Here is a 24,972-nt window from a genome sequence, read left to right on the forward strand (position 1 = left end):
TGCTGTATGTGGTATGGAATCTGGAGCTCCCTAACACCAGCTAAAGCAATTAATAGTAATGGTGTTCATTACATATTCATTACATAATGTGGTTTGTTCTGAGAAGCAGACTGCTGGAGATGGAGGATGAAAATAGCAGCTGTTAATTTCAGAGGGCTGAGCCTCTGAAGACTGCACCCAGGAGGATCCAGAACCTACTTAATTCCCATTGTGCTGTGGCCGAGGGCGTGTACGAAGGGGAATAGTCCTCTCCAGGGTTTTCCACTGCTGGTGCCATTCCAGGTGCCACCAGGGAAAATTTTGGCTGTGCCCAACTATTCCTGTGGCTGGTCTGGGAGAGCTCCTAACTTCACAGCACCTCTGCTACTGCTTGGCCTTTTCTTCCTGTCTTCTCCCTTGATGCTCACCAGGAGCTGTGTCTCTTTGCTGCTGCACTCAAGCTGAGGCAGCAGCATGGGATTTAGGAGATGCTTGGAGGCAGGGTCAGGCTGTACAGCTCAGCTCTGCCTGTGGCTGCTGCTGCTGTGCTCCCAAAGAGGGCAGCCCCACGTATAGCCAGCCTGTGCCAGCCCATGCTGGGAGCATGACTAATGGGTGCAAATGGCTGGAGCAGGGAGGGTGCTGGGTATGGTTCTGGACCCTGGCTTGCTGGAGCACTGGGCTCATTCCAGATGATTAGGAGCTGCTGCTGAAGTAGGCTGAGTATTGAAATGCTGTCTGAGACCAAAGTACTGCCTGGCTGCCAGATACCAGGCAGATCTTCTGAAAGGCCACCTCTGCTTCTCCTCACCTCTGTCATTGGGGAAGGCTCTGGAAACAGAGGCTGACTGCCTGTCACCCCTTCTGTTCCTAGATGGGGACGGTCGGAGACTGAAAGGAGCCATCCAGAGGAGCACAGAAACCGGGCTGGCTGTGGAGATGCCCAGCAGGACTGTCCGGCAGGCCAGCCACGAGTCCATTGAGGACAGCATGAACAGCTACGGATCGGAGGGCAAGTAAGTCACTCAGGGGGAGCTAGGCACTCACCTGGGGCATGCACTGTCCTCAGACCTATTCATTTCTCTCCAGCATGGCAGATGCTGTGTTTTTCTGACTTGCCTGTGCTGCAGGTGTCCTGCCTGTTCCATCAGAGCAGAGCAGATCTCTGTGCCTGTGTAGCTGGCACCCACTGGAGCTGCTGATTGGCTTTGTTTAGTGCCCTCGTTACTCTGCCTGAAGCAGATACCCCTTACTTTTAACCACTTTATCCTCAGAAGATTAATTGCTGAGAGTCCTTACTGGTCATAAATCAGAAGCTGTTAGTTTTTCATGTTGCACAATAGTTGTTTATCCCCCCTGTTCCAAATAGCCTTTTGGTTTGGAGGGTGTGTGGCAAAGGGCCAGGGTGGTGAAAAGGATGCAGGAAGCAAAATAATCATTCTGATACCAAAACCACATCTTGACAAGTGTGTATATTTTTGGTACAAAACCATTTTGGATTTCTTTCATCTCAGTTACAGTCTTGTAAAAGAGTGTGTTTTAGAAAGGGTTTGGACCTCATGGGCAGTTCTGGTTTTATGCTGGAATGCAAAGCAGGAGATCCTTAGGCCACATCTTTGGGTGCTGACTTGTCTCCAGTTCTGGGGTTTTGTATTTCCATTATTTGAAGCCATATATGGAGATGATTATAATTTCTTAAGGTGACCATTCATGGGAATCTTTGAAGGCAAAACCCCTCCAGTCTTTACAGAAGGAGGCAATATGTGCCATCAGATTTCGTGCTTCGAGGTGTGAGGCCAGAACGTTTGTATACCTAAAATGTGCTCTGTTTAAGCCAAGTACCAGACTTGGCACCACTGTGCACTCTCTCCAGTCCTACGTGATATTCCAAGTGCACTGTACTGCTAAAATGCTGGGATGGTCCAAAGGCACACTCAATTAATGTGGTTCTGGTGTTAAATAAGTAACAGGCTGTAAATTAAGGGAGGCTTTCTTTAGCTTTAGAAGTAGGCTAATCCTGGAAAGGCATCATAGATCTGTGCTGAGGGTTGGAAATAGTAATGAGGCACAGGCTGTGATAGCAATCTTGTCACTCCAAAGCTGTGATGTACTTTCTCTCTTCTCTGAGCTGCTGTCTCCAGGGAAATATTCCTGCTACATGAGCACAGTCCTGTGGCTTGGAGTTCTGCCTCTGCCGCGACATGCAGGGGATTAGCGATTAAGTGCAGTCCCTTGGCAGTGTGGGGCAGGACTCTGCTTTCATGCAGAGCAGAATTCTTTCTTTTTTTTGTATTTGCATAGCTTACCCTCCTGGGTGGGGGTACAATCCTCTGAAGGGTCTGTGTCCTATCGTTCCACGCACTGACTGCTTTGATTTGGCTTTCCTGGAGAGAGAATGTTTCTGCCAACAAAATCTTGCACCCACAGCAGTGCTGCTTTGCCCTGCAGGCAGGCAGCAAACCCAAACCATCCTGCCAGCCAGCTGCCTTTATTAGAACATGCCTGACATTCAGTGCTCCAACCTCAAACCCTGCCAGAACATCCTCACTAGCCCCTCTGCCAGGGTCTGGATGGTTTCTCCTCTGAACAGGGTGATGCAAGTGGTTCCTGGATGCTTTGTTCCTAGATGGGATAATTGATGTCCTCTGGAAAGCCAGTGGGAATTGCAGCTATCTGTCTGAGTGATAAGCAAACAGGGCTGAGAGCACAAAGAGCTGAAAGGGCTCTATTCTCTTGAAACATGGTGGAAGGGGAGTTCCTCTGCTTTCTTTTCCTGTAGCAAAGAAAGGAAATGTTTGGGCAATAGCTTTGAGGGGCAGGAATGTATTCTCCTAAACCAGTTTTCTCCTGACCATCCACATTTCTTGTGGCTGTGTTCCCGTGGAGGCAGAATGGAAGATTCCTAAGACTGTGTTAGCTGTAGCAAGTTCATTTTCTGTTTAATGCTGGGCTTCTGTCTGATGCAGACGCTCCTGGGCCAGAGACAGTGTTCAACAGTGACTCTCAAAAACCCAGTTTGCAGCAGGACCAGGCTGCCCCAGTTCTTCCTGCCTGTGCTTCTCTTTGGTGTCTTTGCACAGCGGAAAATGGATTCCAAGCCTCAGCTTCCAAGAGGGGCTGTTTCTCAGCTGCCAGGTGTTTTTATAATCTTTTCAGTTTAAGAACTGAAAAGACAGCCTCCAAAGGTGGGACTCGGAACTGGTCACAGATTTGGTGACAGCTCTGCAGAAGGCCTAGACAGCTCTTCCCAGTCATCCAAACCTTCCCAAAGTGGTGCTGTTGGGCTGCTTTCCTGTTTCTGCTGGTGACCTGGTGGCTCCTGGCTACAGCTACTCTGTGCCAGTGCAGAGTATCACAGTCAAAGAACTTTCTATAGTCTGTGATTTTTTTTTTTTTTTGAGCAGTGTTGCTCTTCGTGTGAGCACCAGAGTGTGCATGGAAGCCAGTTGGGTTTTCAGTGGGAGAGGTCATAGAATGGTCTGGGTTGGAAGGGACCTCCAAAGGTCATCCAGTCCAACCCCCTCTGAGTCAGCAGGAACATCCTCAACTAGATCAGGTTGCCCAGAGCCCTGTCCAGCCTCACCTTGAATATCTCCAGGGATGGAGCCTCAACCACCTCCCTGGGCAACCTGTTCCAGTGTTCCACTACACTTGTGGTGCATAACTTGTTCCTCACATCCAATCTAAATCTGCCCTTCTCTAGTTTGAAGCCATTGTTCCCTGCCCTGTCCCTGCAGGCCTTTGCAGTCTCTCTCCATCCTTCTTGTAGCCCCCTTCAAGTACTGGCAGGCTGCTATTAGGTCTCCCCAGAGCTTTCTCTTCTCCATGCTGAACACCCCCAGCTCCCTCAGCCTGTCCTCATAGCAGAGGTGCTCCAACCCCCTGATTATTTTTGTGGCCCTCCTCTGGATCCCCTCTACCAGGTCCATGTCCTTTCTGTACTGAGGGCTCTAGACTTGGATGCAGTACTCCAGGTGAGGTCTCAGCAGAGCAGAGCAAAGTGGCAGAATCACCTCTCTGGATCTGTTGGCCACACATCTTTTGATGCAGCCCAGGAGGCTTTGCCTCAAAAGATGTGTGGCCAGCAGATCCAGGCCAGCATGAGCAGGCAGTGTGAGCTTGAAGCCCGGGAGGCTATTTGCCTCCCGGGCTTCAAGCTCACACTGCCTGCTCATGTGCAGCTTCTCATCCATCAGCACCCCCAAGTATGTAGGGCCACACTGTCCCTCAGGTATGTGTCAGACCTTCCTTCAGCAGAATATTTAGGGCTTTACCTGGAGATGAAGTGCAGTGAAGATGAGCTGCTCTGAAAGGTGCATCTCCTGGAATTCCAGCCCACACAGCCTGCCAGTAGGCGCCGACAGCGGCAGCTCGCTTTGTGCCATAGGGAAGGTCCTACAGCCACATTACCCAGCTGTTTGTGCACCAGGGTAGGAAATTAATACAACAAAACTCCCTGTGAGGCTTTCTAGAAGGGGAAGGTGATATTTGTTCTGACAGACCCATTTTCACTCGTTCACACTTGGAGGTTTCACTCCTGCTCTCACTGCCCCGTGCAGGCGCCAAGCCTCCTGCAAGCAGGTGCAGTAGCCAGGCCTGGTTGTGTGCTGCAGGGGGGACCAAGGACACCATCTGTCAGGCCCTGGCTATGTCTTCTGAGTTGTTCTTCACTACAGACTGTTTCTTGGACTGCTTCTTACACTTTCTAGGACTTGCCTGTAATTGTGGAGTGATCTTCCACGTTTCGGGCTTGTTCCCTTCAACCTCCCTAAGTCTTTAAGCTGTGCTGCTACTTTTTTGTTGTCTGGGGAATATTTATTTTGTTTGCCTGGGGAATATTTATGGCTACAGTCTGCCTCCAGGCAGGCTATGGAAGTGAGATGTTCTCTAACCTTGTTGCCCTCACGTCACCAGAGGAGAGGTCTGCTGCTGACAGGTTGGTTGTGCTTTTTCAGTCATTTCCATTCATAATTCATTCAGACCAGCCTTAGCATGGGTTACAGATCTCTGCAGCACTGAGTATTTTCTTCTGTGTACTGAAACACCTGCAGGAGAGGACAGTTGTCCACTGTAGTAAGTGCCTTCCAGGTAGTCTCAGGACACCAACATTACTGCAAGGATAAAATTCTAAATATGGAAATAACTCTCAAAGAAAGCCCTGCAATTCAACAGAGACCTGCAGCTCCATCCTGGCTCTTCCACAACCTACATCTTGTTTTGGCTGGGGTTTGGCTGCATGAGACCATGTACAACATGCAGAAAGCAATAGATTCTGGACTTGAGTGTGATTTATTCCTGCCAACCACTTTTCTTTCTCAAAATGGAGCAGAAAGACAGAAATGGACCTTGAACAAAGGACTGCTGGCTGCCATAGTCCCTAGGAAGTGCTGCTTAATGTTTTATTTTTTTTGTTCTTGCCTGGCTACTGCCAAGAGGATCAATTTCTGGAGAGCTGAAGATGATTTTTACCTTAGAAAAGCATAGGGGGTGATAACTAGCAAAGACTTAGAGGATTGTTCTTGTGTTGTCTGAGATGAGTCTGCCCCTCCATCAAGGAAACATCTTGTTAGCCACACAATTTCTTTTCTCATCATTAAGGGAGCAGCAGCTTGAGCTCTGCCTGAAGCCACTGTTGCGATGAGGGCAGGATGCAGACTGGCTCGTGTGCTGCTGGCAGGGCATCCTGCACCTCTCACCTCTGTTCTCTCTCATGCTGTTTCTGCAAGCTCCAGTCTGTACCAGTTTTCTTATCTGTGTGTCTAGGGCTGATGTGAACCCATACTGGGACTTAGGATGGGAGAGCTGCCTGCCCTTCTCTGCTTCCTTATGGAGCAAGAGCTAAAGAGTGGCTGGAGGAAATACTGACCTGGCCTGGGCAAATTCACTTCCCTTCACCAAGAATTATTCATCATCATCTGAGAACTGCCAAAAGACTTGATTGCTAAACACACCCTTCAGGAGCTTGGGTCACAGCCATGCACTGAATGTCTTTGGTTCAGTGTCCAAAGCCAGGGGCTCTCCTCTCATCCAAGTCCATTAACAAAACACAGTGAGGTATGTTGTTACTCAGTTCAAGCTGGAAGAAATGCAAGCCTTTCAAGAAGGAAAGTGGGAAAGGCATGGAGATTGTGATCCTGCTTTGTCAAGGAGCTTGGATCTCCAGAGATCCCTTCCACCTCCTACCACTCTATGATTGTTTCTGTCATGCACCAAGAAATGAGTCAGCCTGTTCAGCCACAGCACATCCTTTTGTCCTGTTAAGTGTGACCAAGCACAGCTCAAAAGGATGCCAGCTTGAGGGCTGTAAACACAGAGAATCCCACCCTCACTTGGGAGCAGGTGGAATTGCTCTGCAGAGGCTTTCATTGGATGTGTCTGAGATGGCTAAAGATGGAGGAAGGTGGGGAGGGGAATGGGAGAGGTCTTTGCACATAATTCACTGCCCAGGCTGGTAGCAGTGTTTGGGTGGCAGAAGTGGTACAGCAGAAGGCAGTGAGGCATGAGCAGAGCACAGTGTGCTGCAGCACATCAGCAGCATGTCACAGGGCTGAAAATGGTCCAGAGGGGGCACTGGCCAGGAGAGAAGCAGAGCTTGTTGAGAGGCAGGGATGGGGATAGCTCCTGGCAGAGGTGGGGTTGGGTTTGGGTCCTGCAGGGTTGGATGCTCTTAGAAGGCCTCTCCATCCAAAGTGAAGGCTCCTGCAGCATCCACATCAGCTTTTTCAGTGTCAGGGGCTGTCCCCAATGTCCTGGCAATGCAGGCAGATGTTTATTGCATTAATGATTCTTCATGTACACCATAAATATTTGAAAGATGGAGCAGTGGACATTAAATTAGCAAGTTCTGCCTTCCTCCTTAGCTGATGGATATCTACTTGGCTTCTGCCTGTAAGATGTGATTTAAAAGACCTTAACATGCAATATGGATGAGTGTGATTGTTACACAGTATGTTACTGCTTCCTGAAATTGGAGTTCTGATGGTTTTTTTTTTAATGCTCAAATGAAATAACCATCAAACATCTTATCAGACTCAAAGGAGACTTCCCCCTCCTCTGTTCTTTCAGATGGAGGAAGTATGTGTTGCTCTCTCTGGTTTTTAAAGCAGAGCTGGAGAACTGAGCTATGCCTCAGGTCACAGGATCTCAGGAGGTATGGGGATGGAAGGGGCCTCTGGAGATCATCAAGTCCAACCCCCCTGCCAGAGCAGGACCATAGAATCCAGCACAGGTCACACAGGAACACATCCAGATAGGTCTTGAAGGTCTCCAGAGAAGGAGACTCCACAACCTCTCTGGGGAGCCTGTTCCAGGGCTCTGTGACCCTTACAGTAAAGAAGTTCTTCCTCATGTTGAGGTGGAACCTCCTGTACTGGAGTTTCCATCCATTGCCCCTTGTCCTGTCATGGGGCACAAGTGAGTAGAAGCTGTCCCTTCCTTCTTGGCCCCCCCAGCCCTCAGATATTTATAGGCATTGATTAGATTCCCTCTCAGTCTTCTCCAGACTAAACAGCCCCAGGTCTCTCAGCCTTTCTTCATAAGACTGCTCCAGTCCCTTCATCATCGTGGTGGTCCTCTGTGTCCCCATGCAGCAGGTTTGTCAGTTCAGCTGTGCAAAGCAGCATGGCTGTGTTTAGGTAGCTTGCTAATTAATGGCAACTTTGTGCTCTATGAAGACCAAAAAAACCCAGGTGTTTTCAGAAGTATTTATGAGAGCAGAATAATATTTTCTGAACCCTGGGCCCAAACACACCTCCATGCACATGCTGGACACAGAGGAGCATCTCTCTAAGAGTGTGTCCTTTCTAAAGAATCACAGAATTGTCAGTGTTGGAAGGGACCTCAATGATCATCCGCTTCCAAAACCCCCTGCCATGGGCAGGGACACCTCACACTAGAGCAGGTTGCTCACAGCCACATCCAGCCTGGCCTTAAAAACTTCCAGGGATGAGGCTACTACCACTTCCTCAGGGAACCTGTTCCAGTCTCTCACCACCCTCATGGGGAACAACTTCTTCCTAATGTCTAATCTAAATCTCCCCTCTTCTAGCTTGGATCCATTCTCCCTGGTCCTATCATTACTCCACACCCTAAAAAGTCCCTCCCCAGCTTTCTTGTAGCCCCCTTCAGATACTGGAAGGCCACAAGAAGGTCTCCTCAGAGCCTTCTCTTCTCCAGACTGAACAGCCCCAACTCTCTCAGTCTGTCCATAGGAGAGGTGCTCCAGCCCTCTGCTCATCCTGGTGAGCCCCTTAAGATACTGGAGGTCAGTGAGACACTGGAACAGGTTGCCCAGGGAGGTGGTGGAAGCCTCATCCCTGGAAGTTCTTAAGGCCAGGCGGGATGTGGCTCTGAGCAACCTAATCTAATGTGAGGTGTCCCTGCCCATGGCAGGGGGGTTGGAACTGGATGATCCCTGAGGTCCCTTCCAAACCCTAACAATTCTATGACTGATGTGCAAAAGGATGGACTGAGAAAAGATTTGGAAGGAAAAGCAAAGTAAAGCAATAAATTCTCTCAGGAGAGATTTTGAGAAGAGGTTAGACAAGCAGCTGTCAGCAATGATGTGTAAGACTGCTTTGACCTTGGGAGCTGGGTGTGGATTGGGTGACCTGTGGAGATGCCTCCTCACCAGATTTCCTGTTGAGTTTTGCAAGGTTTTGACAAGCTGATTCTGCAGATGCTTGCAGCAGCATAATGGTACACCTGGCATACAGAGTCCCAAAGGCAATTTAAAAAGAGATTTAGAAAAGAGGTCAGACAAACTCTGCATGGACAGGAAAAGAAATTACTGATACATTGTCCCTAACTGTGTCTGTGCTGTTGCACACTCTGCATGCTAATGTGCAGGGAACAAGGGCTGAGGGTGTGGAGGAGGCTGAGCAGAGCCACAGAAGTGCTCTGGGAGGGATCATACTGAAATCAATATTGACCAGCTAGGCATTTAAATCCTGGTCAGTTTGCAAGCTGGCTTTGAAAAACCAGTTCTGCATCCAAATACCTGTGAAGAGCAGCAGCCTTGACATGAGGGAACCAACTGCATGTGGGGAGGAAGGACACAGATCTTTACAGTGGGTAGGGCAGGAAATGCTGCTGCCTTGAGAGAGCAGAGAAGCAGGCAGCTGGCAAAGAGCCTTTAAGCCACTCTTAAAGTCTACTCCAGAGGCAGCCCAGGAGCCCAGTCTTCAGAGACTGCTGCAGAGATTTCCTAAATAATCAGGATTATGAACCCTGTGTTTAAAACTGGAGCATGCAGGCAATCTCAGCCCCAGTTTGAGCACATGGTGGCCAGGACTGAGTTCTGTTCTGCACAGAAAGGTGTCACAGGATGCAGCAATAGTTTGTGCAGTCACCCTTCTCATAGAGTCAAGAACAGCAATGGGGTTGTGCATGGGGGATGTGTGTGGGCATTGCCTGGAGCTGGGCTCTGGGCTCTGCCTGCCACCGCAGCCTCACCAGCCCCTGTCTGTGTGGGCTTGTCTCCCTCTCGTGGGTGTCCACACGACTGCATGGACAGCAGCCGTCCCCTGCTGTCCCCGAGGTGTGGCCACGCTGCCGTGCCCTCAGCCTGGCTTGGAGGCACTGTGCAGCTTCTGCTCAGAAGGGACTCTTGCATCTGAAAGGGTCCGGAGCAGGTTTGCAGCCGGCACTGAGCCTCGGCGTGGAGCTGCTGCTTGTGCAAGGAAAAGGAATGTTCATGTAGGCTGCTGCTGTTGCTTCATCTTGGTGGGCTCAGAGACCCCAGGCTCAGTAGCCTCCAGACTACCTTCCTGCTGCTGCCCCTGCTCTGCCTCCTTACCTGCAGCTGGGAGCCATGTTCTGTGGGTGCTCCAGCAGAATGTCCTTTATTTGTCCTTGGCACCTGGAGGTGTTGTTGACCTCCCTGTGCCCTCCCTGTGCATTCAGGTCAGTTACAGAATCACCTCCCGTTTACAAGCAATTCCACAGCAAGTAGTAATCTTTAGCTTCATTAAAACCCTTCACATTTCAGCTGTGGCAAAGCAGAGCCTGTGAATCATGATCAGTGAAATCAGAGGCCAGAGGAGAGGGAATTAATTTCTCTTCCCCACTCAGAGGGCTGGGCTGCCCTCACTCAGTGGAGGATTTGTGCCTGGTAGGCTTTAAAGGGTGACAAGTGTCACCTGTTAATCTTCTCTGTGTGTGGCTCTTTGTCAGCACTGGGTGGTCCTACCACAGCCCTGGTCCCCAGGGACCTCCTGGTTATGACAGTTGCTATTTGCAAGTCAGCTGCAGAACACCCTCCTCCCCTCTTTATTCCTCCAGCTATTTTTAGCTCTTCTTTTCAGAGGGAAATAAAACCAAGACATCTCTCCTTAGTTAGCAGCAGGTGGTAGTGATTTGTCCCCTTAAGGGAGAAGCATGTTTGGTGATGGGGTGGGAAGAGCTTTCCAGGTTTGCTCCCATGCCTGTGAAACTCATCTGCTGGCTGCCACCCAAGGCAGAGCCACGGCTGTCACCTGCAGCAGGTCCCCTCGGGAGCACATCCAGGGTGTGATTGCTCAGCTGGAGAGCTGGCTGCTGAATTGAGGGCAGGTGAGACACAGTTTGGTTTCTTCAGAAGTCAAGCAGCAGAATGGCAGGGCAAAGCTTCTTGGGAGCAGCAGGGCTGTCGTGGTGGACCCTGGAGCTCTTCTCCTGCAGGAAAAGCAAGTGAGTGAATGGGGAGGGTCTGTCCTGCTGACCTCACAGTCACACTGTATGCAGCCCCCCTCCCCTCTCCATCCCAGCTGTTCTGAGCACTTGACAGAGCTCACTGAGCTGCATTTGAGCATCCTCATTGTAGCCAAGGCAGCTCCTCTCAAGGGAGAAGCAGTGACTTTCTTGGAGGTAGCTTATGATTTTTCCAGATGGAAATTGTGTTCCATTCCAGTGTTATTGGCAATACCCAAATACATGTCCAGGAACCAGTGGAAGCCAAGCAGCCTGCTTTTAAAGCTTCTGCTTCTAATGTCCAATAAAGCAAAAGGTCAGCCTCTGTGCAAAGTAGCAGCTTAACCTGTTAAAGAATGAATTCCCTACATCGTCCCTTCCCAGTCAGATAAAACAACAGGGAACATCACTGCCTGACCTAACAGTGAGTCTCACACTGGGCTAGTAAACCTTGACTGAGGCTCTTACCCAAACTGTCTTGACCTTGCCTTGTGCTTTTAAGTGGGCTTTTGCCATTCCTCTGGAGATCAGCCTCAGTGCTATAAAGCAGCAGCTTGCCTGCTCTCCTTGTGAGGGTCCTTACCTATGGCACAGCCCTGCTGTCCCTGTAGCACTGTCCTGTCCTCCCACTGTGACTTGCACAGAGGAGCATTCATTGTTTGGAGGTCGCCCTGAGTCTTCTGACTTCCTAATCTGTGTGCAAATAACAGCAACATTTGCTTTGTTGTAAACACTTCCAGGTGCTGTTGGTTCACCTTTAGCCCAACAGCTCTTCTTCTTGTGCTTTTTAACACTGTTCTTCCTGCTCTCCAGCTGGTTTTGACATATGGAATGTCATTGATTCAGGCTGCAGCACTGGCTGCTCAGTTAGCAGGTGTTTGCATTTGCTCCTGAGCTGCCCCAGCTGCTGGGCAGAGCCTTCAGGAGGACCAGTGCTGCCCAAAGGAGGAGTGAGCTGGGTGAGAGAGCACAAGTGGTTTCCCTCCAGACACACATCAAGCCAGAAAAGGTCTGATATCAGCCTTCAACATGCTTCTCCTCCCAGCAGGTAAAGGGAAGTGGTCTTCTGTGGCAGCTTTCCTGACTCATGTTGAGCATTCAAGAGCCAGAAGGGTCTCCTCTCTTTGCTGTCACCCAGTGAGTGGTGTTTCTAGGGATTGTCTGTTCCTAGGTTTCTGTCCCCCACTGCAGTAACATGGCCAGCCTTTACCTACGAGAGGGATCTCTCTCAAGCTCAGTCACAGCACTGGGCTTTGGTCAGCCCTGGGCTTTCCCTTTGCTGCCCTGGTCCTCAGCATCTTGTTAATGAGTCCAAGCATCTGCTCTGAGCTTGCACTGCACATTTTCCTGAAGGACTATGATTTGTCTTGCCAGCTTGTGATTTACATGCTGGTTTGGGTCACGTACTCCCAGGGTAGGAGTGAGACCCAGGCTTGGCTCATTCATCTTCCATAAGTTGAGGAGAATAAAGAAAACATTTACTTTCTGGCTAATGGTCCATTCATCTCCTGCTGAGCCTTATGTCTTCCTTTGTCAGGCCTCCTTTTTCTTGCACTATTTTGGGTTCTCTAAGCACTAGTTTTCATCCTTTTTTGACTCTCTGTGTGCAGCTCAGAAAGCCTGAGCCAGCAAGCTCAAGGAGTCTCACTGGACCCCATGTGCACCAGGACTCGCTTCTTCCTCCTTGTATGGGCAAATCTTGAGCCTGATAAAGCCTGCTGGCTCCAGGCTTCCTTTTCCCCTTTCCCCATCACATGTCCCTATCCCTGCAGATTTACTGACCCTGGGGATGGCTCTGTGCACAGTCTGTCCTCAGGAGCCTGGCTGCAAATCCAGCATCTCTGCCCTGGTCCTGTGCTCAGGACACTGCTCTCTGGAGGGGGCAGCCCCAGTGGGGCTGGCAGAGGCTGGCTGGGTGTTGGGGCAGGAGTTGTGTACCCACAGGGAGCTGAGCACAGGCCCATGTCACCTCTACCCCTGGGAAGGATGATAGCCCTGGGAATGTGCCTTGAGCCTCTGAGGAGCTGGTGACACTGAAAAATGAGAAGAATCTGAAAACTTCTCCTCAACAGACGGCAATTATCGGTCCTGCTGCTTCTGCTGTATCTCAACACAGGTGAAAAAAACACCAGACCAGGGGAAACCCACCCCGTGCAGAGCCCCTCCCAAGCCTGTCTTCCAAGGTGTCAGGGCACCCTCCTCCCTTTTCACAAAGGTGACATCTGTGAAGAGCTCAAGGGCAGGTTCTTGTGTTCTGATGGCTCAGCAGCTCCCTGCTAGCAGTGATAAGCAGCTTTCTCAAAGAGCCAGGTCAGCCAGGAGGGGAGGTGCAGTGCTCCCTGGAAAGGCCTGCCTGTTCAATTCAGTGCCCTCATCACAGTGAGCTGAACCTGTCATGAGGCTACATGCTGGTGATATGTCCTCTTTGAGGCCTGTGTGTGTGAGATGCTGAGCTGTGTGTGCTGGCTTCCTCCTCTGAATGAATAAATGTTTCTGTGGTCTGACACCAGGCCTGCAAATAGGCTAAGAAAAGCTGAAATCCCAATCTGAAATTAAACTCTTCTGGCTGAATGGAGTTTAGAAAAAATATCCTTTTTTGAAATCTCTTTTAAATGTAACTGGCTTGCAGGGGGGAGCTGATGAATCTTTGTGGCTGAGTCAGGCTCCAGCAGAGCCAGTAGGAAGTCCCCAGCCCACCCTGCAGGCAGGGTTCCTCTCCTTCTTCATGTGTACTGAACATGCAGCCTCCCCATGGCATCCTTCCTCAGAAATGAATTTGGGGAGGCAGAGAGCTGTGTCATGAGGTTGGTAATTGTCCCCCACCAAGGACTTTTGGCAAAGTGCAGGAGGGTCATAGTTGTGCCTGGCTTGGGTGTGCATCAGCTTTCCTGGAGGCAGAGCGCGGATCCCGGCGTGGGAGCCCTGGCACAAAGCTCCTGACACAGCTGTGTCATGGTTTGGCAGATGCCTGCAGGACAAATGTAGGTGTCAAATGCTGGCCCTCAGCCTCCTCCTTACCATTCACAGCAAGTTGTCTCACAGCCTCTGAGGCAGCTGCCTAAATCGGGGTGCAGCTGGGTATTTGTACCACAGGGTTTGACCCCTTCTGCCTTGCTTCACCCATGTCCAGTGCAGTGACCAGCACCTGTAACTATACTGTAGACCAGCCTCAGGTGCCTGGTGCCTGGGTTTGGAGGCTCTGTCCCCCCTAGCTGTTTTCACAGTATCACAGTATATCAGAGGCTGGAAGGGACCTCAAGAGATCTTTGGGTCCAACCCCCCTGCCAGAGCAGGATCACATAGGGTAGTCTGCTCAGGAATGCATCCAGGTGGGTTTGGAAAGTCTCCAGAGAAGGAGACTCCACAACCCCCCTGGGCAGCCTGTTCCAGTGCTCCTTCAGCCTCACTGTAAAGAAGTTTCTCCTCATGTTGAGCTGAAATCTTCTATGTTCAAGTTGTTCCTTATCACTGTGAACCATCCAAAAGAGCCTGGCCCCCTCCACTTGACACCCACCCCTGAGATATTGATAGACATTGATCAGATCCCCTCTCAGTCTTCTCTTCTCCAGACTAAACAGCCCCAGGGCTCTCAGTCTCTCTTCACAGGGGAGATGCTCAAGTCCCCTAATCATCCTCGTGGCTCTCGGATTCTCTCCAGCAGTTCTCTGTCTCTCTTGAATTGGGGAGCCCAAAACTGGGCACGGTATTCCAGGTGTGGTCTCACCAGGGCAGAGTAGAGAGGTAGAAGTTGTTTTGCTTTGGAAGCATTGCTGGTGTTTGAGGGTGTTGGCCCCTTAACCTTGCACCACCTTGCAGGTTCTCCTTGCAATCATTTCAGGCCTGGTCACAGAAGCATGTTTGAAAACCACACAGTGAATGTGATGGTTGATTCTGGTGTGGAGCAGCAGGAAATGGGTCCTCTGGTCAAGGAGATGCATTGTGCTGTGAGTGATAAATAAACATGGAACTGAGTCCCAATGGGATTCATGCCAGCACCCTCATCCCACTTCTAACTACTGCTCTAGATGTTTTATTTCTGACCCAGAAATGAGGACTAGTGAGGGACAGCTACCAAGAGATCCTATGAGCAGTGCTAGGAAGCCACGTAGATCCTAGTGCTGCCTGGAAGAGGTAACAGGCTGCACATGAGCCTGAGGTGACAGGAATTTGCCTTACAGAGAGTTAGGGCTAACCAGGCATTAACCAACTGGGGACTGCAGCCATTACTGGGGTTTGTACAAGGAAAGGGTTTTTAAATGGATTCCATGTGACTAAGTTGTCTGGAAATCAGGGAGTTTTACAGGGGAAAAAGGCTTGGAATCAGAGAATTGTTTTGGTTGCAAAAGAGCTTTAAGCTCATCGAGTCCAACTGTTCTCTAACTGCTGTAGCCTGGTGCTAAGCCACATCCCTCAGCACCACCTCTGTGCTCCTGTGGCTGTCATTCCTTTCACAGACATATTAAATCTGCTCCTTCAGTTACTGGATTGCTTTAAAATGCAAATTAACCACTTGACAAAACCCATTTCTTTTTCAGCTTGAATTTCAGTGGAGTCCATCTGGCATCTGCTGGGCAGTTCAGTGACTTCCTGGGGAGCATGGGCCCTGCACAATTTGTTGGGCGTCAGACCTTGGCCACCACCTCGATGGGTAAGGAACACAAAGATGTTAGGCAGCTTTAATTTAATCTTGAACAGACTGCCCCTGCAAGCCACCTAATAATGTGTCCAGCAGCTGCTGATTTACCACTCTCCTGCTCTGTTAAATCGAGTAAGCTTAGCTGAAAGGTTTTGCTGATTTGCTGCAAATGAGGAATTAAGCAGCAGAGCCCCAGCTTTGTGCCTTCCTCCCTCAAATCTGAAAGGCACAGGGACATAAAACGTAGCTGAAGTCCTGAAAATGCATCCTGTGCATCTTCATCTTTTCTTGCTGTCTGAGCAAGCTCTGTAAAGATTTTTCTTATGGTCCACCATAATTGTGTTTTCCAAAGCAGCCTGCAGCTCCAGGCACCCCAGTTTGGGAGGGCTGGCTGCCTGCCCTGAGCAGGGTGAGGCTGAGTCACCAAAGGCAGGGTAGAGGCTGACAGGTGGCTTTGGGAAATGTGAGCTTGAGTCACTCCAGAGCTGCTGCAGGAGGAGACCTTGAGCGAGACCTGCACTCAGGGCCTACTGCTCCTACAGCTCGTAGCAGGTGGGACGTGAAGATTGTTGGGGTTTACACATTTTAGTAACCCACAGGTGCATTTTTTTTTTTCAAGTCTTGTCTGTTGTGACATTTTGGTTTAGGGGATGTGGAAATTGGCTTGCAAGAGCGAAATGGGCAGCTAGAAGTGGACATCATTCAGGCTCGAGGACTGACACCGAAACCCGGCTCCAAAACACTGCCAGGTAATAAGCTTTGACCTCCTGAAGTGATGTGGTGAGCCCCAGTAATGCTTGTCAGAGAATTAATTAGGGAAAGAATTAACTAGGAAAAGAATTAATTCTGCTTGGCTTCTGCAGGAGCAAGCAGCCTGCATGTGGTGCTGAAAATAAGCCTGGCTGAGCAAATCTTTGCAGTGCTGTAGATGCTTTCTTCAGAAATACCCAAGACATGGCACTCTGCCTTTCCTGAGACAAGCATGGAGACTTTTCTGTACCTTTGCTCCATATTTCTTCTTTTCCAGCTGCTTACATCAAAGCTTACCTGCTGGAGAACGGTGTCTGCATTGCCAAGAAGAAGACAAAAGTGGCTCGCAAGTCCCTGGACCCTTTGTACAATCAGGTGTTGCTGTTTGCTGAGAGCCCCCAGGGCAAAGTATTACAGGTAAGAGAGGAAGTCCCAAGCCTGCCCATCTCTCTTTTCCATCTCTGCTGGAAGCCCTTGAGTCTGGCCAAGGGTCTGGATAATCAACACAGATGAGAACAAGGCAATGTTTTCATTGACCCCAATGCACTCAATCTGAGTGCAACACATGGAAAGGAAAACCTCTGTGTCATACTCATACTGATGACTGTTTGGCACCCTCAGGTAACACGAGTGCCTGCCAGGAAAAGGTTGAAAAGGTTGATTTTTTGTTGTTTTTTTTTTTTTTAAGTTCATTTCTTCCCACCCAGTCATGAGCCAGATAGCATCTAGAGGTGCTAAGCAATCTCACAGCATAGTTGTCTTCTGTGTTTGTGTGTGTGTTCAGAGCACTCTGCTTTGGCCATCACCTGGTCACAGATCCTACCTTTGTCTGCCTCTTTACTGCCACACATTCTCTGTTTTCCACTCTGCACCTGTGTTTCCAGAGCAAGGAGCGATGTGCATTGTTAATTCCTACCAAAAGCATCTCCATCAGTAAGGCCTGGCTAAAATCCACTCCAACACTGATGTCATTAATCCCTGAGTTTCTGTTGTTCCCTTCCACTGCCATATGGATTGCCAGCTGACCTGCTGGATTGGAATGAGATGAGGGAGCTCTTCCTCATCTACCTTGACTGGGAAAGTTTTCCCCTCTTGCCAAGGAGATTGCACATTTTTGACTGAAATGGGGTGGGACCTGGCTGGCTCTGCACTTGCCTTGTAGGACTTCCCTTGCCTTGCTGTAAGGAAGGGCTCTTACTCCAGGACCACAAAGTGAGCAGCTTGGCTCTCTGCCAGCAGCCATGCCACCAAGCCACCTTTCTACAGTGGCCTGCTCCATCTCATACTGACCTAGAGCATTAACTTTTGCCTTCTAATTGATGTTCATTGTCTCTCCTACCTAATTTTACAGACGATTGTAACGTTGTGGTTGTTGGAGCCTAGGGAAAGAGGCTGTCAGGATTAGCCAGAGGTCACCATCATCCTCACCCATCATCCTCATCCTCTCTCCAGAACACGGACTCGCTCTGGAGTCAGTCATCACCTTGTCTTGAGCCACACAGGGTCACTTGGTCACCAGCATGCCAAAGCCCATGACCCCTCACTGCACCTGTTGTTCTCCATCATGTCGTAAGTGTGATTCAGCCTTCCCTGCTTGCCTGCCAGCCCTCCTCCATCAGCCCTCGCTCTGTGCCCACAAGCCTTTCTCAGCAGCCTGTTCTCCTTCCCCTCTGTGCCACCCCCTGCGTGCCCCTTGCATCACCAGCCCCGCTCGCCAGTGCTGGGTTCCTGTCCTTTCTCCAGGTGGGCAGCTGTGCCTGGTCTCCATCTGCCCTGTGTCCCAAGTTGAGACATGCTCTTTTCCTCAGACTCTTTGGCTTCTGACTCACAGAATCAACCAGGTTGGAAAAGACCTCAGAGACCATCAAGTCCAACCTATTACCCAATATCTAACACCTGACAACTAAACCATGGCTCCAAGTGCCACATCCAATATTTTTTTTTAACACCTCCAGGGATGGTGACTCTACCACCTCCCTGGGCAGCATATTTCGCTGGCCAATTACTCTTTCTGTAAAGAACTTGCTCCTCTCCTTGAGCCTAAACTTCCTCTCAAGCTACTGCTCAGCTTTTTATGTTGGTTTATTTCACCAGGTTGGGAGCAATTCCTGCCCATTTCCCCTGGGTCCCCTTTTTGTTGTCTCCAAGACCTGTTACTGTGCCAGGACCAGGTTTAGCTGCAGGTGTTGGAGCTGCAGCTCTGGGGGTATTCTGTGCATGTGTGGTCCCTGCTCAGCAGGTAGAGCAGCAGAATGGTGTCACGTTCACCTCTTCTTCCACAGGGGAAAAAGCAGTCTGATAACATTAGGATTTGCAAACCTGTGCTTGAAAGAAAAGAAGTGAAATGGTCAGCCAGAGCTTCCCATCACCTGCTGCTGGTGTGAACCTTTCTGGGAAGCTGGCTAAGTAGGAAGAGGGATTGGTCAGCCTGGTGCTTCCCAAGCGAGTGTGGAAGGTGTGGGATTAATGTGCTCCCTCCTCTTGTCCCTAAGGTGATAGTCTGGGGCAACTACGGACGCATGGAGCGCAAGCACTTCATGGGAGTCGCCAGGGTCCTCCTGGAAGAACTGGATCTGTCAACTTTAGCAATTGGCTGGTACAAGCTCTTCCCAACCTCCTCTATGGTAGATCCCACTACGGGCCCGCTCCTGCGCCAGTCCTCACAGCTTTCCCTGGAGAGCACAGTGGGACCCTGCTGTGACAGGTCTTAGTGAGTAAGGAAGGGGGAACTGCTTTTGTTTTTTAAACATGCTGTCAAGGTTTTGTTTGCTGGAACTCTGACCTCAAGTGCAATGCATGTTCAGTCAGTTCTTGTGGAGCTGGAAGAGGAGGATAAACCAGTGACCTTAGACAGAAGATGAGGGGGAGGGCGCTGTGCCCTCTCCACCCGAGGAGGAGGTGCCGTGGGGCATGAGTCCTAGTTGTCACGTTAGACATACACCTCTTGTTTCACTTCTCTCACTGTCATTCTTGGACTCTTGTTTCAGACCAGTATTAACCCTGGAAAGTTGCAGCCTTTGGAAGAATTTGGGGGAAGGAGTTTTCCTTAACTGCCTGTCTTTAGAAATTTCTAATACAGATTCTGTCAGGAGAAGGTACCTGAAAAATTCAGAGGCCGATTGTCTGACCTGAAGTGAGCAGGAGCAGAAAGGTTAAGAGGGTGTTGTTTTTCTGGGTTTTAATGTTTTTTTAATGAGATGTTTCTTCTTGAAAGGAAGACAAAGAAAGAGACCTGCAACTCTTTCTTTAGAGTCAGTTCCCTGCCACTGAGTCACGTTCCCTGTACTGCTGGCGTCGCTGTTTCCAGACTGTGCCAAATTACCAGCAAGTGTCTTGTCTGACCCTGCTGCTGGAGCAAACAGCACCTGCTTAGACCAGGCAGTTCCAACAGAGTTTGACTTGAGCAGGCTAATTAACTGCAATTTTGCTCAAAAAAAAAAAAAAAAAACAACAAAAAACCAACCAACCAACCCTAGAAGTGGGAGCTGAACATCAGACTTGCAGCTTGAGATATGTTTTGTATTGTCAGCTACACAACGTTCTGCAGTTTGCTGACTCCCTTACTGTTGCTGTGCGTCCTGCAGTCTCCCTGTCTTCTATCTCCTGCTTTTCTTCCGTCTCCTTTGTACTGGTACATATCTGCTGGAGATGCTGCCCTTCCTGTTGTGCTGTGGACTGACCTGAAACAGGACTGGTTTGTTCTGCCACGGGAGAGGAGAGTGAGGTTTCTGGGGGTGCAGAAGAAAGAAACCTCAGTTTGTCACCTGGTAAGAAGGTTCTGGAGAGAGTGTAAGCTTCCCTGTGCAGAGAGGAGTGCTTTAGGCAGTCTCGGTAGTACACGCCTTGTCAAGTGGTCCTGCAAGAGGAGATGCAAACCCCAAAGCATGGAGAGGTTGTGGACTGAGGAACCTGAAGACACAGTGGTCCCAGCCTGGTGTGTTTCATTAATTAAAGCGCAACACTTAGTGTAGATGAAGCCAGAGAAGCACAGCAGCTGCTGGCAGCAGAGTCACCTGCTGGAGTCTGTGCTAGGTCCTTCAGACAATTACCAACTTAGTATCCAAAATCACAGAGAATCTCCAAAGATTTCCTATGGATAGACCTGTTTTGGCTAGGCTCTCTCTTAGTTTCTAAGGAGGATTTGGTGCCTGTTGTCTCAGATCAGCTTTTGGAGATGTTTTACTCTGTGATTTAAAAGCAAAGGTCCCATGTCACTTTTAGGAAGGAGCAGGTTCCTGACCTGCCTGAACATTTATTTCTGCATGTGGACCACAGCTTTGTTAGAGTAAAAGCATGAGTGTTGAGTGGGTGGTGAAAGCTTTTGGTCCTAGCTTGTCTATGGCATTTGAAATGACATGGAGGTAAATTACAGGATATAAAATGGGCCTTACACTAATCTGTGTCCAAACAGTGTAAAGGAGAGGGAAGGAGGATAAGGGACACAGAACGAACAAGTTTTGTCAGTCTTCAGGGGCAAAAGCTTCAACATTTCAGATCAATCTCTTACTCTCCTTGATCAAATGTCTCTGGCCTCTCACTGATGATTTTTTTCTGATCGTATTAGACAATTTCTCTATACTAGCTGAGGAAAGTTTGTTGCATGCTGGTCAAACTCTGTTGTGGCTCTCTTCAGTTTTTGTTTTTGAGAAAAGCACATTTACTGTAATTCCAGTCAGCATCTTTTCCTCTTGGTATGTAGTGAGCACTAGGCAATATTGTACAATACGTGTATGAACTAGACTAGATTAGGTAAATTTAGTGGTTTGTAGCACTGGATCTTTAAATAACTCTGTCTTTAAATGGACTGTGGGGAGCTCTGGGTGCCCGCCAGGCAGCTGTGAGCGACAGGGCTTCTCCTGTAGGTAATGCTGAAGGCTTTACATGGGTACCTGGTTTGGACATTGTCTACAGTAATAGCTAGTTAATCGTGGGTTTCCTGTGTCCAACGAGATGAATGCAACGTTTGTGCAGTCTTTAGGGGGAGTAGGAGTCTGTACACACCAAAAATATTCCCCCAGAAAACTTTGTCTGATGGCTGTCTCTTGCACAGCTCAGTTCCTGTAGTCCTGTCTCTTATAAGCCCACCCCTCGGAAAGCTCTGCAGGCTCGGTGATGATCAGTCTGATTTACCATGGGACTGTGAACACTGAGGACTATCTTCCATATGTTTTTAATCATGCTAAAAGGTCACTGTCAGGTGTTATTTCTGTAACATCTCTGATTCTGACATTTGGAGGCAGTTTTCAGTCTGCTCCCTCCTGTTGTCCTCTGCCTTTCCCTCGTGGTTGATCCTTGTCCAGTGGCTCTCGCTTTTGTTTCTGCTCCCTTCCAAGTCCTGTTTCTCCCTGGGAAGCGAACGTTGCAAGCCCTGGCTGCCATGGGCAGCAAAGTCACACAGTCTGGCAGGTGCAGGTCATCTTCCTTCGTAAAGCAGACTCACAGGAGCCCCTTTGAGAGTGCCCAAGGTGGGCCAAGTGAGGCCAGGAGGGTTGCACAGTGCCCTAGTCTAAATCCTGCCTGCACTCATGCCCAGGATTCCTGCCCATGGTGTATTATAGCTAAAAAGAAGTCCTCTAGTTGTCCATCAATTTAAAGACTCCCAGTGTAGCATCCAAGGCAAGTCTCAGGCTTGGAAGAGCTTATTTTTATAAAGCCTAACCTTTTTTACCCTCCAAATTTGACTTGCCAGTTTCTGTCTGAGGTAATGTGATGTGACAGTTGGGGTTCCCAGTGTGATCGTGTGAAAAGCAGCAGTTTGCTGGAGTGATGAGTGGCTCAAAACTAAACTTTGGTCCCTTTTGCAAGTCCTGACTGAGTTTTTCCTGTGCCTGAGTCTGGCTGTTAGTTCTAGTCAGGGAGGGAAGAGAGAGGAAGAGCAGAAGCCTTACAAAACAACATTGTAGTATTTTTGTCTGTGAGCAGCACTGAGGGGCCAGGCTGAGGAGAGGTCAGTTCCTGTCCAGCTCAGGGCTGATTCCCTGTTCTTTGTGCATGAAACACAACATTTTAATAGTAATGGGAGGATTAAAAAATGGAGATCCAGTCCCAAAATGGTCCCTGCATTGCTATTACCATGGAAACCAGGGATCTTGGTGCTAAGAGCATCCCTGAGAGCAGAGTGGTCTCTCCCCAGGGGGCATCACCTCGCACAGGGGAGCAGCCTTGCACGTGGCTCTGAGCTAAAAGGGGCCTTGGCCACACTTAGTCCTGGTTTGTTCAGGCAACAATTGTGGTATTTTCCCAGTCTCCTGGTGTTGCTTTCCCTTTGCCCCAGCACAACTGGGATGCTATAGAGCCAACACAAGGTCCTCACTCTTCACTTCGGTCCAGGGGTCCTCAACCCTGCAGCCACAGCCAGGCTGGAGCATCCTTTGCCCCCAGGCAGGTTAAGGGCCAGATGACTTTATTTGTTTAGCCAAGTGCATCCCCCACTTCTTGGCCATGGATTGTTTCAAAGGACATTGCAGAACTGTTTGCTTTGAATGAAGAAGAGATATTTATTGTTTCTAGCTACCAGATCCTTCATCAATGTACTGTCCTAAATTGGCAGGTCTTCTGGAGTGGGAATGTCACACGTTCCTGCAAAGGAGCTGTTTTTAAGGTGTTGAGGCAGTTAACAGAATCTCAACCTAAGCATGTTTAGGAACAGTTAGACAGCAAGACAACTTTTTTATGAAGCTCATTTTAAGTTAGTTTATTAACATGCTGTTGGTAATATTTTAAAACAGGGAGAAAAAAAATAATATTTTTCTTTAAAGACAAAAGGATGTATGTTTTTTAACAGAGAACATGGTTCAGTGTTTTCCAAAGCCTTTTACCGTTCTTGCTATGAGGTTTATTCATCCTTTTGGTTTCTGTGTCCCTTTGTTATGTACTTTTATCAGCTTTCCTCCAAAAGAAGAGGCATAATGTAAATATACACCAGAAAAGAATCCTGTCAGGGACTCTGTTCAAATGGGCCATAAAATGATTGATAAATCTTTGTTGTAGTTGATTAACTCTTCAGCTGCTCTTCAAGCCTTTGCTGAAAGAATCAATGTTGTATTTTCAAGATGAGAACTCCTTAGCTAGTTTTGTCATAATCCTGTTCTCTGTATAAAGCTCTTTTTATAAAGAAAGTCTAATAGGCTAACAAGCAATAATCTACTCCCTTTGGTGTGCACAGGTGGTGACTGGCAGGCTGGAGTGCATATTGTTGATACAGTTCCTAATTGTCTTCAATCTCAGTGACATCACTTTTGGGGGGAAAAAAAAAAAAAAGAAAAAAAGTCCACATTAACTTTGACTGTAACAGAAAGGAAGGGCAGGGCTGTTGCTGCTGCCCTGTGTGCTGCAGTCATGCTACAGACTTCTCTGTGTGTGTGCCCATCCAGGTGAAACCCCTAGGCGAAGAACGAAACAGCTCTAAGTGACTTCATACTACAGAGGTAGTAAACAGTAGTTTCAGTATAAGCTTTATGACTGTTTTTCTTAGGCTCTCTAGTATTTGTAACTCAATGAGAATGGTTCCCACTGCCACTGTAGCCCTGATGAAAGCAAAAAAACCCTTTGCACCCTGGGGCCACACGAGCTCTGCCTGACAGCTGCCTGTTTTCCTCCAGATACCAGAGGCAAGCCAAAGGGAGAAGGGTTTGTTTTTTTTCAGAGCAGCAGATTGAGCTGCTCCTCTGTAAAGGCTTTGTGGGTTATTCTGTCCATTTCACTGGTGGTATTTGTCCATTTCATTAGAGAATTCCACCCAAGGCAGACTGGACCTTTGCAGAGCTCATGGGGACTGCCCTGTCAAACAGCACCAGGCTCTTCTGGGCTGTTCCTCAGAAGTCAGCTCTAACGCTGGGCCCAGCTAAAGATTTTTCCAAAGTGGCAGGATCAGGATATTGGATTTTAAGTCCTCTCTATTGTTGATGCAGTGCATAAACCAAACCGGCTTCCAAACAGCATCCAGCCCATTGCCTGTGGATTTCTGGCACCATTTCCCATAGGAAAAACCTTGTTCTCAGGATGGACGGTGCTGTGGCCAGTACCTGGTGATGATGGGAGCCCCATGAACAGAAAAATAACTCTTGGGGTTTTGTGAAATGCTCTGAGAGGGACAAGAGCTGTGTAAATGCAAAGTGTTGTCAGCAGAGAAGTCCAGGGCATATTGAAACCTGGAGTGAGCATCTAAAATGAAATTGCAGCTACCAGATGTGAGCCAAACACCTAGAGAAGAGGCTGATCAGTGAAAGCCTTTCCACATCCACCCCAGCACACCCTGCCAAGGCCTGGCTGTCCAGAGGGATGTGTCTGTGTGAATGTATACAGGCACAGAGCAGAGCACCACCTTGGAAAGTGTCAGGTTCCCTTAGGGAGGCTGAATCCCTTGGCAGGGGCTGGCTGGTTGTGCAGTCAGTGTCTCATTCACCTGTGTGAACCCTTTGCCCACACCAGACTCAGCATCTGAGTCCCTGGGACACTGAGGAAATTCAGCATGGCAGAGCCCCAGGCTCCTGCTGTGTCTGACAGCCCACCTGGCTCCAGCATGTCTGTGAAGGTGGCAGTTGCCTGGGCACTTTGCAAGTGATTAGGTGTTGCCAAAATGTGGCTGAGTCTTAAACCCACACTGCCAGGCTCCTCTCTGCTCGTTGGCCAGTGTCCCAATGGCCATGCAGCCCTAGTCCCAGCTGCTCACCCACCACAGCAGACTTCCCCTGGGGACCCTCAAGCTCCTCCCGTGGTGTAGACACCCTTCTGCCCACCCTTCCCTGTGGTAGCTGCTCTCATCTCGGTGCAGGAGAGGAACTGGGGAGAGTTTCTTGTAGCATTTGCTTCTTTACACTTTAGTGGCTGAAACCAAGAGAGAGCCAGCAGCAGCCCTTGCAGAGCACCAGCAGAGGCTGCTGCCCAGCCATGCTCCCTTCGAGACTTCCAGTAGCTGAAATGGTAACCAAAGCTGTGTG

At 49.2% G+C, this 24,972-nt stretch overlaps 1 protein-coding gene across 1 annotated transcript in view; it reads left to right on the plus strand.

Moving 5' to 3' along the window:
• RIMS4 (regulating synaptic membrane exocytosis 4) overlaps window positions 1-18,744 on the plus strand; it is a 55,426-nt gene extending 36,682 nt beyond the window's left edge. The window contains exons 2-6 of the mRNA XM_054391970.1: window positions 854-995; window positions 15,183-15,295; window positions 15,931-16,032; window positions 16,311-16,450; window positions 18,526-18,744. Coding sequence (XP_054247945.1) covers window positions 854-995; window positions 15,183-15,295; window positions 15,931-16,032; window positions 16,311-16,450; window positions 18,526-18,744 — 716 coding nt within the window. The remainder of the gene's footprint in view (window positions 1-853; window positions 996-15,182; window positions 15,296-15,930; window positions 16,033-16,310; window positions 16,451-18,525) is intronic.
• The last annotated feature ends 6,228 nt before the right edge of the window (window positions 18,745-24,972 follow it).

The sequence above is a fragment of the Indicator indicator genome, chromosome 24, assembly GCF_027791375.1.
Source record: "Indicator indicator isolate 239-I01 chromosome 24, UM_Iind_1.1, whole genome shotgun sequence".
NCBI lineage: Eukaryota > Metazoa > Chordata > Aves > Piciformes > Indicatoridae > Indicator > Indicator indicator.